The sequence below is a fragment of the Neoarius graeffei genome, chromosome 1 (assembly GCF_027579695.1).
Source record: "Neoarius graeffei isolate fNeoGra1 chromosome 1, fNeoGra1.pri, whole genome shotgun sequence".
Taxonomy (NCBI): Eukaryota; Metazoa; Chordata; class Actinopteri; order Siluriformes; family Ariidae; genus Neoarius; species Neoarius graeffei.
In genome coordinates, this window is record NC_083569.1 from 81965096 (window position 1) to 81977674 (window position 12579).

The following is a 12579-nucleotide window of genomic DNA, read 5'->3' on the forward strand; positions in this document are numbered from 1 at the left end:
ACTCCAAGATGCTCTTTTTATACCCAGTCATGTTAATGACCTATTGCCAGTTGACCTAATGAGTTGCAATTTGGTCCTCCAGCTGTTCCTTTTTTGTACCTTTAACTTTTCCAGCCTCTTATTGCCCCTGTCCCAACTTTTTTTGAGATGTGTTGCTGTCATTAAATTTTAAATGAGCCAATATTTGGCATGAAATTTCAAAATGTCTCACTTTCGACATTTGATATGTTGTCTATGTTCTATTGTGAATACAATCTCAGTTTTTGAGATTTGTAAATTATTACATTTCGTTTTTACTTACAATTTGTACTTTGTCCCAACTTTTTTGGAATCGAGGTTGTACATATACATACACACATGACAGAAACTAACTTTTGGCGCTGGCTACATTTGGAGTTCAACACCTTATTATCTCAGAATAAGGCCAAAGGCATTAATGATGCTCCTGTTGATCCCTGTTACAATACATCCATCAGTTACCTACACCGCTTATCTGTCAGGGTCACGGAGGAAGCTGGAGCCAATCCCAGCTGACTAGGCGAGAGGCGGAGTACACTCTGGACAGATCGCCAGTCTATCACAGGTTAACACAGGGATGAACACCCGTTCCTGCCCACTGTCACCACAGGCTTGCTCATTGGGGATAAATTAAATATGAGCTCATTTTATCCCTAAAGTCTTTCATTTTCTGTAAAGATGCTTTGAGACAATGTCTGTTGTTAAAAGAGCTATACAAATAAACTTGACATGACATTCGCACTCCCGTTCAGACCTCTGGGCAATTTAGAGTAGGCAGTTGACCTAATTCGCATGTCTCTGGACTGTGGAAGGAAGCCAGAGGAAACCCACAGCAGCATGGGAAAACATGAAAACTCCACACAAAAAAGGCCCCATTTGGTTGAAGCTTCGAACCCGGAACCTTCTTGCTGTGAAGCGACAGCGCTCACATCGTGCACCACTGTGCCACCGCTACTGTATACACGAATATGAAACCTACCATGCAGTACGAGCACTCTGAAGGGAACACGCAGCAGCTTGATCGGAGAGTTGACCCTCTGACAGCCAATCGTCAGCTTGTATACGTATTTCACTGCCTGACCACGGAAACTAGGAGGGCCATCCGTGGGGACGAGCTCACTGTAAGTGTCTGCCCCAAAGAGTAAACAGACAAGTGAAGAGATGTGAGAGACGGAAAGAAAGGGGGGGGGGGGGGGGAGGACAGAACAGCATACTTGATCATGTACTATTTATTCAAGGTTTGTAACATACATTGCAATGTTTCCTACATGGATTTGACTATGTCATAAAGCAGATAAAATCAGCTACCTACAGGTTTTGCTCTCTCCAGGGTCTAGTCGCAGGTCACAGAACAGGATCTTGGGTGGAGTGTCCAGCATGCACTGGCCTCGCTCTCCTAATGAAGCAGAGAGCAAAAAAAAAAAAAAATTTGGGTCATTTCAGCTATTGAGCCACAAAGATTACAAAACAAACTGGAATGTATCCAAAGTCGACTGTGTCGCACTCTGCATTCTGATCCGACAATAATGGGATCAGAAAAATGGGGGAAATTGAGCTTTGTTATTAAAGTAAAGCTAAAACGTCTGGGAACGCTTCTATGAAACAGAAGGAAGATTGTTGACACACCAGACAGGAAAATATGCTGGAAGTCAATCAAATCCAATCTTCATCACATGAATCCATGCAAGAAATAAATAAATACAGTGGGGCAAAAAAGTATTTAGTCAGTCACCAATTGTGCAAGTTCTCCCACTTAAAGATGAGAGAGGCCTGTAATTTTCATCATAGGTACACTTCAACTATGAGAGACAGAATGGGAGGAAAGAATCCAGGAAATCACATTGTTTGGTGGAAAATAAGTATTTGGTCAATAACAAAAGTTCATCTCAATACTTTGTTGTATACCCTTTGTTGGCAATGACAGAGGTCAAACGTTTTCTGTAAGTCTTCACAAGGTTTTCACACACTGTTGCTGGTATTTTGGCCCATTCCTCCATGCAGATCTCCTCTAGAGCAGTGATGTTTTGGGGCTGTCGCTGGGCAACACGGACTTTCAACTCCCTCCAAAGATTTTCTATGGGGTTGAGATCTGGAGACTGGCTAGGCCACTCCAGGACCTTGAAATGCTTCTTACGAAGCCACTCCTTCGTCGCCCGGGTGGTGTGATTGGGATCATTGTCATGCTGAAAGACCCAGCCACGTTTCATCTTCAATGACCTTGCTGATGGAAGGAGGTTTTCACTCAAAATCTCACGATACATGGCCCCATTCATTCTTTCCTTTACACGGATCGGTCGTCCTGGTCCCTTTGCAGAAAAACAGCCCCAAAGCATGATGTTTCCACCCCCATGCTTCACAGTAGGTATGGTGTCCTTTGGATGCAACTCAGCATTCTTTCTCCTCCAAACACGACAAGTTGAGTTTTTACCAAAAAGTTCTATTTTGGTTTCATCTGACCATATGACATTCTCCCAATCCTCTTCTGGATCATCCAAATGCTCTCTAGCAACCTTCAGACAGGCCTGGACATGTACTGGCTTCAGCAGGGGGACACGTCTGGCACTGCAGGATTTGAGTCCCTGGCGGCGTAGCGTGTTACTGATGGTAGCCTTTGTTACTTTGGTCCCAGCTCTCTGCAGGTCATTCACTCGGTCCCCCCGTGTGGTTCTGGGATTTTTGCTCACCGTTCTTGTGATCATTTTGACCCCACGGGGTGAGATCTTGCGTGGAGCCCCAGATCGAGGGAGATTATCAGTGGTCTTGTATGTCTTCTGTTTTCTAATAATGGAGCACTTGCATGTGACGTCACAGCCGATCCAGATTGTGACAGACGCCACCTTGTCGGTCAAACGCCATATTCCGCCTTCTACTTCTACTTCTGGTTCTACTTCTGCTTCTACCTTTTCTTCTGGAAAAACCTACTATATACAATTCTACTACAATGGCTGCGGCTACAAGCTCTCCCTACCTGTGCACGTTTTTTATGTTTTTTGTGTGTATTTTTGCGTGTTGTTCGTCTGTACCGGACTTCAATATCCACTACAACCGTATGGACTTACTGGACATTGGTTTCCAGCAGAAAATGACGGTTTGTAGCAATTTCCATCGCATGCACAGCATTCCGGACGAGGAAAAAAAAAAAAAAAACATTCCGGACGAGATAGCGAGACCAGTGGGGTCTCCGTGGATTGTTATTGGAAGCAAAGCGAAGGAGGCGGCGCCGGGAGCAAAAGCGAGGCTGCAGAGCCGGCCTGTTGACTAAGCTCAGAAAACAGCCACTCAAACCTCCACTGCTAAGCCTCTACCTCTCCAACGCCAGGTAAACAAGACGGACGATTTGAAATTACAGCTGGAATTACCTTATTCTATTCTATAATCGGCTGGTCAGTGCTTTACTCAATACTTAAGTGACTTACCCATCCAGTGAGGATCATTTTCTTGTTTACAAGATGCCACATCTGAGTCGCTGACAAATCCTGAATTTCTGTAAAGATAACTGTCCAGAGATTTATAAGCACGCAGTGCTTCACCACTGAACAGCGAGGGAAAGTTAATGAGCTAATTATACACGTCCGGGTCTTCCGCTGGCAGTTCCATATCCACTGACACGGTCGTGAAAATTCCGTCCGGAAAGCCATAAGGGTCAATAATCTGTAGATCGTTTATTTTAGACATATATCTAGTTATCTGTTCATTAGAAAAATGAGCCGTGTAGTCCGTCGGTTGAAATTGATCCATTCTGTACACGAGTGCAGCAGTATTCAGCTGTGCTGTTGACCGACAAGATGGCGGCTGTGTACTTTCCGGTCACGTGACTGCAAGATCTCTATTGCTCCCACAGTTGATTTCTTCACACCAAGCTGCTTACCTATTGCAGATTCAGTCTTCCCAGCCTGGTGCAGGTCTACAATTTTGTTTCTGGTGTCCTTTGACAGCTCTTTGGTCTTGGCCATAGTGGAGTTTGGAGTGTGACTGTTTGAGGTTGTGGACAGGTGTCTTTTATACTGATAACGAGTTCAAACAGGTGCCATTAATACAGGTAACGAGTGGAGGACAGAGGAGCCTCTTAAAGAAGTTGTTACAGGTCTGTGAGAGCCAGAAATCTTGCTTGTTTGTAGGTGACCAAATACTTATTTTACCGAGGAATTTACCAATTAATTCATTAAAAATCCTACAATGTGATTTCCTGGATTCTTTCCCCCCATTCTGTCTCTCATAGTTGAAGTGTACCCATGATGAAAATTACAGGCCTCTCTCATCTTTTTAAGTGGGAGAACTTGCACAACTGGTGGCTGACTAAATACTTTTTTGCCCCACTGTAAGCAGTGCACAGAGGCAAGTTATTACAGCCAATATTTCAACCTCAATCCTGAGATGATTATTTGTATTTGGCTTTTCTGAACTAGTTTCCATAACCGAAGGAGGAGATATGATTTAACTGAAAACAAAGTTGTAAAAAAATTGTTTACAACAGGAAAATCAACCAACCAACCAAGTTTTGTTCCTCAAGGGAAGATCTACATTAAAGATCAATCAGAATTGGAATCGGATGAGAAATTAGAGAGGAGATACAATTCTAGTGAAAGGCCTGGGAAATATGCAAAAAATATGACAAAACAACAACCAAGTTTTGTGCGGAGTGATGAGTTCTTTCAAACAAAACAACCGGAACGGAAACCTGTGGAGAACTGATGGAGGAGATACGATTTAACTGAATTATGGATGACAGACAGACAACAGCTCATCGGCTTTATGGGTAGACAAGCTAAAAACCCATACCTGAGCAAAGTCTGACAGAGGTAGTGAGAAACAAAAATTCTGCTGATCTCACCGGCATTTTGTTTTATTAAACATGTATTAGATATATTAAATCACTTGTGACCTAGTTGAACTAGTAGTGATGTCTTGCATTCCCCTTTACCTTATACCCATTCTACACTGTCTGTATAGTCTACAGGGGTGATAGCGTTCCGGCGCCGTACCGTGGCTGGGGAAAAAAAAAAAAAATCTAGTTCGCCCATTGTCCTGTGTCATTCTGAGATGCGCAGATAGACAGTAAAGGGAATTCGGAATTCCCTTTACTGTCTATCTGCGCATCTCAGAATGACACAGGACAATGGGCGAACTAGATTTTTTTTTTTTCCCCAGCCACGGTACGCCAGAAATCCGGCGCGGCGCCGGAACGCTATCACCCCTGAGTCTATTTATTATTGTTTGTCATGCAGGTCTTCAATGTGTTGCTGAAGCTCCTTTCACTGCACCTTTTTACCAGCCACATGTGACAAATGAAGCAGTTTCTCAGATCAGATGATATCTTGCTCCCATATACAGTCGCAGTTGCTGTAGTCTTACACAAACATGTTCCCGTAAGTGTTGTTTGGTGTGTTACTTTGCTTTAGCTTATCTTAACCTTAGCCCTGAAGAACTGGAAGTAAAAGTGCTTTGATTCTGGTGTGGGTCTCACCTCTGCTGGGGATGAGCACGGTGTCATTCTCTGCCTGCACATCTTGCTTGGTGCCCTGAGTTGGCAAAGCCACACGGCTCTCGCTGGCATGGAACTGACAGTGGATCTGGGCACTGGCCCATGCAAGCATCTCACTAAAGGTAAACGACAATAAAGAGGATATTATATTTAAAATATAGTAATCATGACCACAAACACACTGAATGTTCACACTGGGGTCCAAGAATAAAATCTGGCAGAGTTGTTTTGGTTTTCGTATCCAAATCACTGCATTAATATAAACCCTAGAATGCGGTCATAAAAGGGCACGTTCCCAACAGTCCGCTATACAGATTTTTATTATTAATTTATTTCTGAAAGAGAATCCTTGTTAAATCATCGATTAGCTGCTTCTGATCTGTAGCCCAATGACTTAACCGCTGAGATAAATGCGTTGTAGTGTTGTAGTACCTGAGATTGGTCTTGGTCTCATCTCAGAATCGACTGCGTGTTTACTCAATATTGTCTCGGTCTCGGACATAGAGGACTCGAAATTTTAATTCAAGACCAGTCAAAACCACAACTGCGGGGTAGGGCTGAATGATTTTAAGAAAAAATTGAATTGCGATTTTTCTGGCAGATATTGCGATTTCGATTTCAACCACGATTTTTTTTTCTTTAAACCGAGTTTCAGTGCAAATTAATTAATACAATGAATTCCATAAAGCTAATGCAAGAATGAAAACTGAGGTCAACAGATTTCAAATGTAGGCCTGTTTATTAACATTGAGTGCCTGAGGAACAAGTTATAATAACTTAAAATAAAAATAATAAAAAGAGGGCCATCTTTCTTAAGTAAACTTTTGCTTCTTTTACTTTTCCCATCTACAACATATCAGACATAAAAAAGGTTGATCAATGGCTCAGCAGCATCAAAATATTGCACTTTTGTAAAAGAATGTACATAAGCATTATAAATTATAACTAGAGCCAACAATTCCCCTGTGGGAAATAAGAGTGATGCAGTGGCTGTAGCAGTCGCTATTGCAGGGCCCCTCCCTCCTGTGTGTGAGACAGCGAGCAGCCCCTCCCCCACCCGCGCGCTCAGACACAGAAAGCGCACTTTTCCCTCACAGCGCTCCCTCCAAACAACGGGGATTTACATGAAAATGGAAGGAGATATTCACAAAATTCTTTCACACTGAGCGCCACAAGGCTTTCCTGAACGTAATTTTTTTTGTCTGTAGTGTAAAAAATGAGGACAATTTATTGACTAAACAAAACATGGGTCAGTTTAGGAACACTGAGAAAAACCGCGGCTTTGACGATCCCAAAATCGTGTTGTCTGAGATCGCGATTTTCGGTCGAAAACGATAGATCGTTCAGCCCTACTGCGGGGTTATCAGTAAATTGCCTGATTTATTTGTTAACATCATTACTGTGATCAGATGTAAAATTTCCTTCTTCAAGTGCAACCAATAATGTAACTCACTGCTAATTTCAATTCTATTTATTTATTAATAACTTAACAACCATCACCCCACTCTGACCAACTTCACAGGCACTGGTTTGGTTCTTTACTTGACTTGGTCTCAACCCCTCAAAGTCTTAGGGCCCGGTCCCACAACACCGATAACTATAACTGTACCTAGAACTACAACTCTGACTATTTTAATTCCAGCCTGGAGCAGTCACACCACAACTATAACCCCAAGTGTAGGTACAGCCACATCCGTCTAGGACTACAAATCCCATCAACCAACTTCCGCGATGACCTACGTCACGGCTGGGCGGGGTCACCTACGCCACTTCCTCCATGACTCTATAAGTGACCCGGAAACTCCCAGCTCGGTCTCTTTTGGCGCGGATGTGACTTGGGTCACACTGACATAAAGAGGCACTCTACCACCGGACCGTCCGAAACCACGACTTCTGCCTGGCAAGAAAGAAGATTCAGCGCGTTTTCGTTTACCACTGGCCACGGTAAAACTACTTAAATCGCGCCATCTCACTCAGATTGAGTTACAACTGGTTTTATTTGTTCATTATAAGTAACGTTACGACTGCAGCCCAAAGCAGTTAATTAAAAGTTAGAAGCGACCGGATTCCTTCTGACTTAATCGCTGTGCACATTGTTTGATCAGAGACTTTTCCTCACGAACGCTGAAGTTCAGACCAAGAAATTCTCTGCGCTTTCACGGAAGCCTCCACGAGCTCTGTGAATTCCAGAAGTTTCGGAACAGCTCTGCATTCTTGCATAGAAGCAAGATACTGGAAGTAAGACTGGCATTTTGGGCAAGACTAGTCTTAGGAATTAGCTTCATGAAGTAGTGTGAATTTAAACTCAGGAATGGTTTAATTGTGCACACTATAGACACTTAGAGTGTTGAATTGATTGTTCTATTTTTGCTATCTCAGTTGTTTAATAGATAGGCTCATCTCATCTCATTATCTGTAGCCGCTTTATCCTTCTACAGGGTCGCAGGCAAGCTGGAGCCTATCCCAGCTGACTACGGGCGAAAGGCGGGGTACACCCTGGACAAGTCGCCAGGTCATCACAGGGCTGACACATAGACACAGACAACCATTCACACTCACATTCACACCGGTCAATTTTAGAGTCACCAGTTAACCTAACCTGCATGTCTTTGGACTGTGGGGGAAACCGGAGCACCCGGAGGAAACCCACGCGGACACGGGGAGAACATGCAAACTCCACACAGAAAGGCCCTCGCCGGCCCCGGGGCTCGAACCCAGGACCTTCTTGCTGTGAGGCAACAGCGCTAATAGATAGGCTGTTGCATGCTTTCTCTATCTTTTCTAACACTTTTAATTTCATTATCACACATATTTTGACCTCAAGATTTCAGTGGATTTAGTAATGTTATAAGCTAGTGGGTTAGCAATCACGACATATTCCTTTGTCTGCTTAGACCATGAGGACTGTCCCCTCCCCCAACTCACACACACGTGCTCACACATTCCAACACACACACACCCCTTTCTCTCCCTCACACACACAGACACACGCTCACACACACACACACACACACACACCCTCATCAAGTATATGACCATTTGAATGTATTCAATTGCTATTATCAATTTTTATCATTGTTATAATAAATTCAATTATTCTGTTAAACTGTGAGTGTCTGTTCTTGCTGATATATCCTGGAAGTCACCTAATCTCAAAGAATTCCAAATTGCCTTTATCCAAGGTGTATATGAGTGCTATTGGCTGTCTATGTAATACGGTAAGTGATACATTATTGCTGCATTGGTAGTGATCATAATAATTTAGAATATACCATAATTTAGTGTTTGGTAATTTATTATTAAGCACCAAAATTAATGGTATTATTAATGAGACTGATTTGAGACTGATTTAATGAGAATGATCACTCAAGGCCAATTGCACCCACACCAACTATAATATCGTTTGGTGCCGACACTCAGGGAAATAAATGCATGCAACTTAGGAATAGTCATGGAAGTTTTTTCCAAGTAGTAGCACATTATTCCAGGTCGTACTGTACAGCTTGGACTTCAAAACAACCCACGTACACACTCCGGTGGTTGATAAAATACGGATAGGTCACGGATTACAGAAATATAATTAAAAAGGATACAAAATACGGAGTGGTTACGGATTTCATACGGATGATGTATCGTGTATAAAAAGTTAAGCAGTCTAAAACAATTAAATGTTTGGACTGCCAAAATTCATAATTAAAAATGTCTTATCTGTATTTATATGTTTATTAATTTACTATTGCTATTTCACGGAAAATCACATATCCGTGAATCAAAAGCTCTGTGCTTTTTATTATATATTTTTTATTTTCCGTGAATCCGTATTCTGTGACTTCGTGATGCAACAAGGATGTATAAAGATGCCCGGGGAAAAATAGCACGTGCTCAGACAACGTCACATGTAAACAATTACCTGATTGGTCAGATGTTTTATCAGATCAGGTCCAGGTCTTGGAAAAAAAAAAAAAAAGGCTCCAGAAGCCAACCTCACTGATACGGATAAACCCAGGCCTGGGCTATAGGTACCGTTATCGGTCTGGTGTGAGCACCGACCACATCAACTGCAGGGGACAGATTTACAACCTGTGGTGGGGGATTCAGACCATCACAGACTACAAGCCCTCGCCGTAGACCTGTGATAACTCCACCTCTCTGCTGAATCAGTTGAATGACTTCTTTGCTCGTTTTGAGGCAGACAACAGCACCACGGCACAGAAGACCCCACCACCTCCTGGCGACCAGGTGTTGACGCTGTCCCCAGACAGCGTGAGGAGAGCTCTCAGGACAACAAATGCACGGAAAGCCCTGGGTCCTGATAACATTCCTGGTCGTGTCCTGAGAGACTGTGCCGAGGAACTCACAGATGTCTTTACAGACATCTTCAACATCTCGTTGAGCCAGGCTGTTGTCCCCACGTGCCTCAAAGCCACCACCATCATCCTGGTCCCGAAGAAGCCGTCTCCTGCTTCAATGACTACCGCCCTGTCGCACTCACTCCCATCCTCATGAAGTGCTTCGAGCGGCTAGTCATGCGGCATATCAAGTCTGCCCTCCCCCCTGCCCTGGACCCTTTCCAGTTTGCATATCAGTCCAACCGTTTGACTGATGATGCCATCTCCACTGCCCTCCACTCAGCCCTCACCCACCTGGAGACAAAAGACTCGTATGTCAGAATGCTGTTCATAGACTTTAGCTCAGCATTCAAAACAATCATTCCTCAGCAGCTCATTCATAAACTGGACCAGCTGGGACTCAACACCTCCCTGTGCAACTGGCTGCTGGACTTCCTGACGGGGAGACCACAGGCTGTACGGGTCGGCAGCAACTCCTCCAACACCATCACACTGAACACGGGGGCCCCCCCAAGGATGTGTGCTGAGCCCCCTCCTCTTCACTCTGCTGACCCACGACTGCACACCAACATCCAGCTCAAATCTCTTCATTAAGTTTGCGGACGACACGACTGTGGTGGGTCTCATCAACAATGGCGATGAGACAATCTACAGGAGTGAGGTTAGCCGCTTGGCCATGTGGTGCAAGGCAGTGTTGTTTTTGGCAGTCATTTTTGATTTAGTTTTAGTCTTAGTCTTTTGGACAAAATGCTTATTAGTTTTAGTCACATTTTAGTCAATTCTATCCTTGATAGTTTTGGTTTAGTTTTAGTCGACGAAAACTAAAAGGGTTTTAGTCCAGTTTTAGTCAGTCATTCATTTTAGTCGAAAAAATAATTACTTTAAAACATTAAATTAGGCCAATACAGAGATAGGAAATTGTAATCGAGGTTGACAGGTTGTGTATAACATGCTCTCTGCATAAATGCTGTCTAGTGCGCATGCTCTCTGCATAAACGCTGTCTAGTGCGCATGCTCTCTGCATAAACGCTGTCTAGTGCGCATGCTCTCTGCATAAACGCTGTCTAGTGCGCATGCTCTCTGCATAAACGCTGTCTAGTGCGCATGCTCTCTACATAAACGCTGTCTAGTGCGTATACTCCATTGTTCACAGACTCGTGTTTCTGCCTCCGTTTAACATGTCGCAATGCGCTGATAGAGCACAAACATGTCATGATGAACACACAACTAGAAGATGACCACGCTGTCCGTTAATGTAAATATGATGGCTAAACATGCTGCTAACATTAGAGTAGCCAGGTGAAATAGCAGCATGGTGAGCCTTTAGATGCCTCTTCAGGTTGGTCGTATTCTTGCCACGTAGTTTATAGCCACAGCATGTACCTCTGTCTCCCACTACAAGGCATTCCATTTTATTTTCTGCTGGATTATGTGTAAAGTATGTCCATAAATCACCACGTCTTTTCCGCCCACCAAGCCCTTGTGCTGGTGTTGCTGCCGCCATGGTCCATGTGGCTGCCCCAGTGTGCACTGTGCCTGGACATGCCTGGTGGCGGACGTGATCAAACAAGGACAGGATGCAGGTGCATTGCTGATATTTTCAGCATTTGGCAGACAGGTTGCACGCACCGTTGGAGGAAACGCCATGCATTTTGATAGTCCTATAGCCAACCCACTAACATTTTCGTCTCGTCAACGAAAACAGATACGTCTCGTCATATTTTCGTGATCAAAAAGAGTTATGTTTAGCTCGTCACTGTCTCATTTTAGTCATGAAAAAAAGGTGCGTTAACGAAAACATTTCGTCATCGTTAACGAAAACAACACTGGTGCAAGGACAACAATCTCCACCTGAATGTGGAGAAGGCGAAGGAGATTGTTGTGGATTTCAGGACAGAGCACACCCAGCATGCTCCACTATCTATTGACGGTGCTGCAGTGGAGAGGGTGAGCAGCACCAAGTTTCTGGGTGTGCACATCTCTGAAGACCTGTCCTGGACCAACAACACCACATCACTGGCCAAAAAAGCCCAACAGCATCTGTACTTTTTCCACAAACTGAGGAAAGCAAGAGTCCTGGCCCCCATCATGCACACATTCTACAGAGGCACCATCGAGAACATCCTGACCAGCTGCATCACCGTGTGGTACGGCGCCTGCACCGTGTCCTGCTGCAAGACTGTGCAGCGCATCGTGAGAGCAGCTGAGAGGATCATTGGTGTCTCTCTCCCTTCTCTAATGGATATCTATAACTCCCGCCTCATCCGAAAAGCCATCAGGATTGCAGGTGACCCCACCCACCCATCTCACAGCCTCTTTAATCTGCTGCCGTCGGGGAGGAGACTGCGGAGTCTCCGGGCCAAAACCAGCAGGCTCAAGAACAGTTTCTTTCACTAGGCAGTCAGGAGGCTCAACTCCCTCCCTGTTCTGCCCCTCCTCCCCCCTCTGCCCCCTGCCACAGATTCTGCTCGCACACCCCCCTGCCCCCCCTTCAGCATCTGACATGTCATCCTCACAGTTCCCCCCAACACACACACATTTTATATATATATATATATATATATATATATATATATATATATATATATATATATATATATATATATATATATATACACACACACACATACATACACACACTCTCAACATTCATTCGCACACTGAACTCAGGGACTGCACATTTCACTTTACCTCACTCATTTGCAATATTCCGCACTACCTCACCTTAAC

General features: G+C 44.0%; 1 protein-coding gene across 4 annotated transcripts in view; it reads right to left on the minus strand.

The window, feature by feature from the left end:
• The window catches only part of rgp1 (GP1 homolog, RAB6A GEF complex partner 1), a 31074-nt gene that overhangs the window by 5381 nt on the left and 13114 nt on the right, over positions 1-12579 (minus strand). For all 4 annotated transcript variants that reach the window (XM_060925187.1, XM_060925203.1, XM_060925177.1 and 1 more), the window contains exons 3-5: positions 5483-5616; positions 1331-1414; positions 998-1147 (exon numbers count right to left, since the gene is read on the minus strand). In XM_060925187.1, coding sequence (XP_060781170.1) covers positions 998-1147; positions 1331-1414; positions 5483-5616 — 368 coding nt within the window. The remainder of the gene's footprint in view (positions 1-997; positions 1148-1330; positions 1415-5482; positions 5617-12579) is intronic.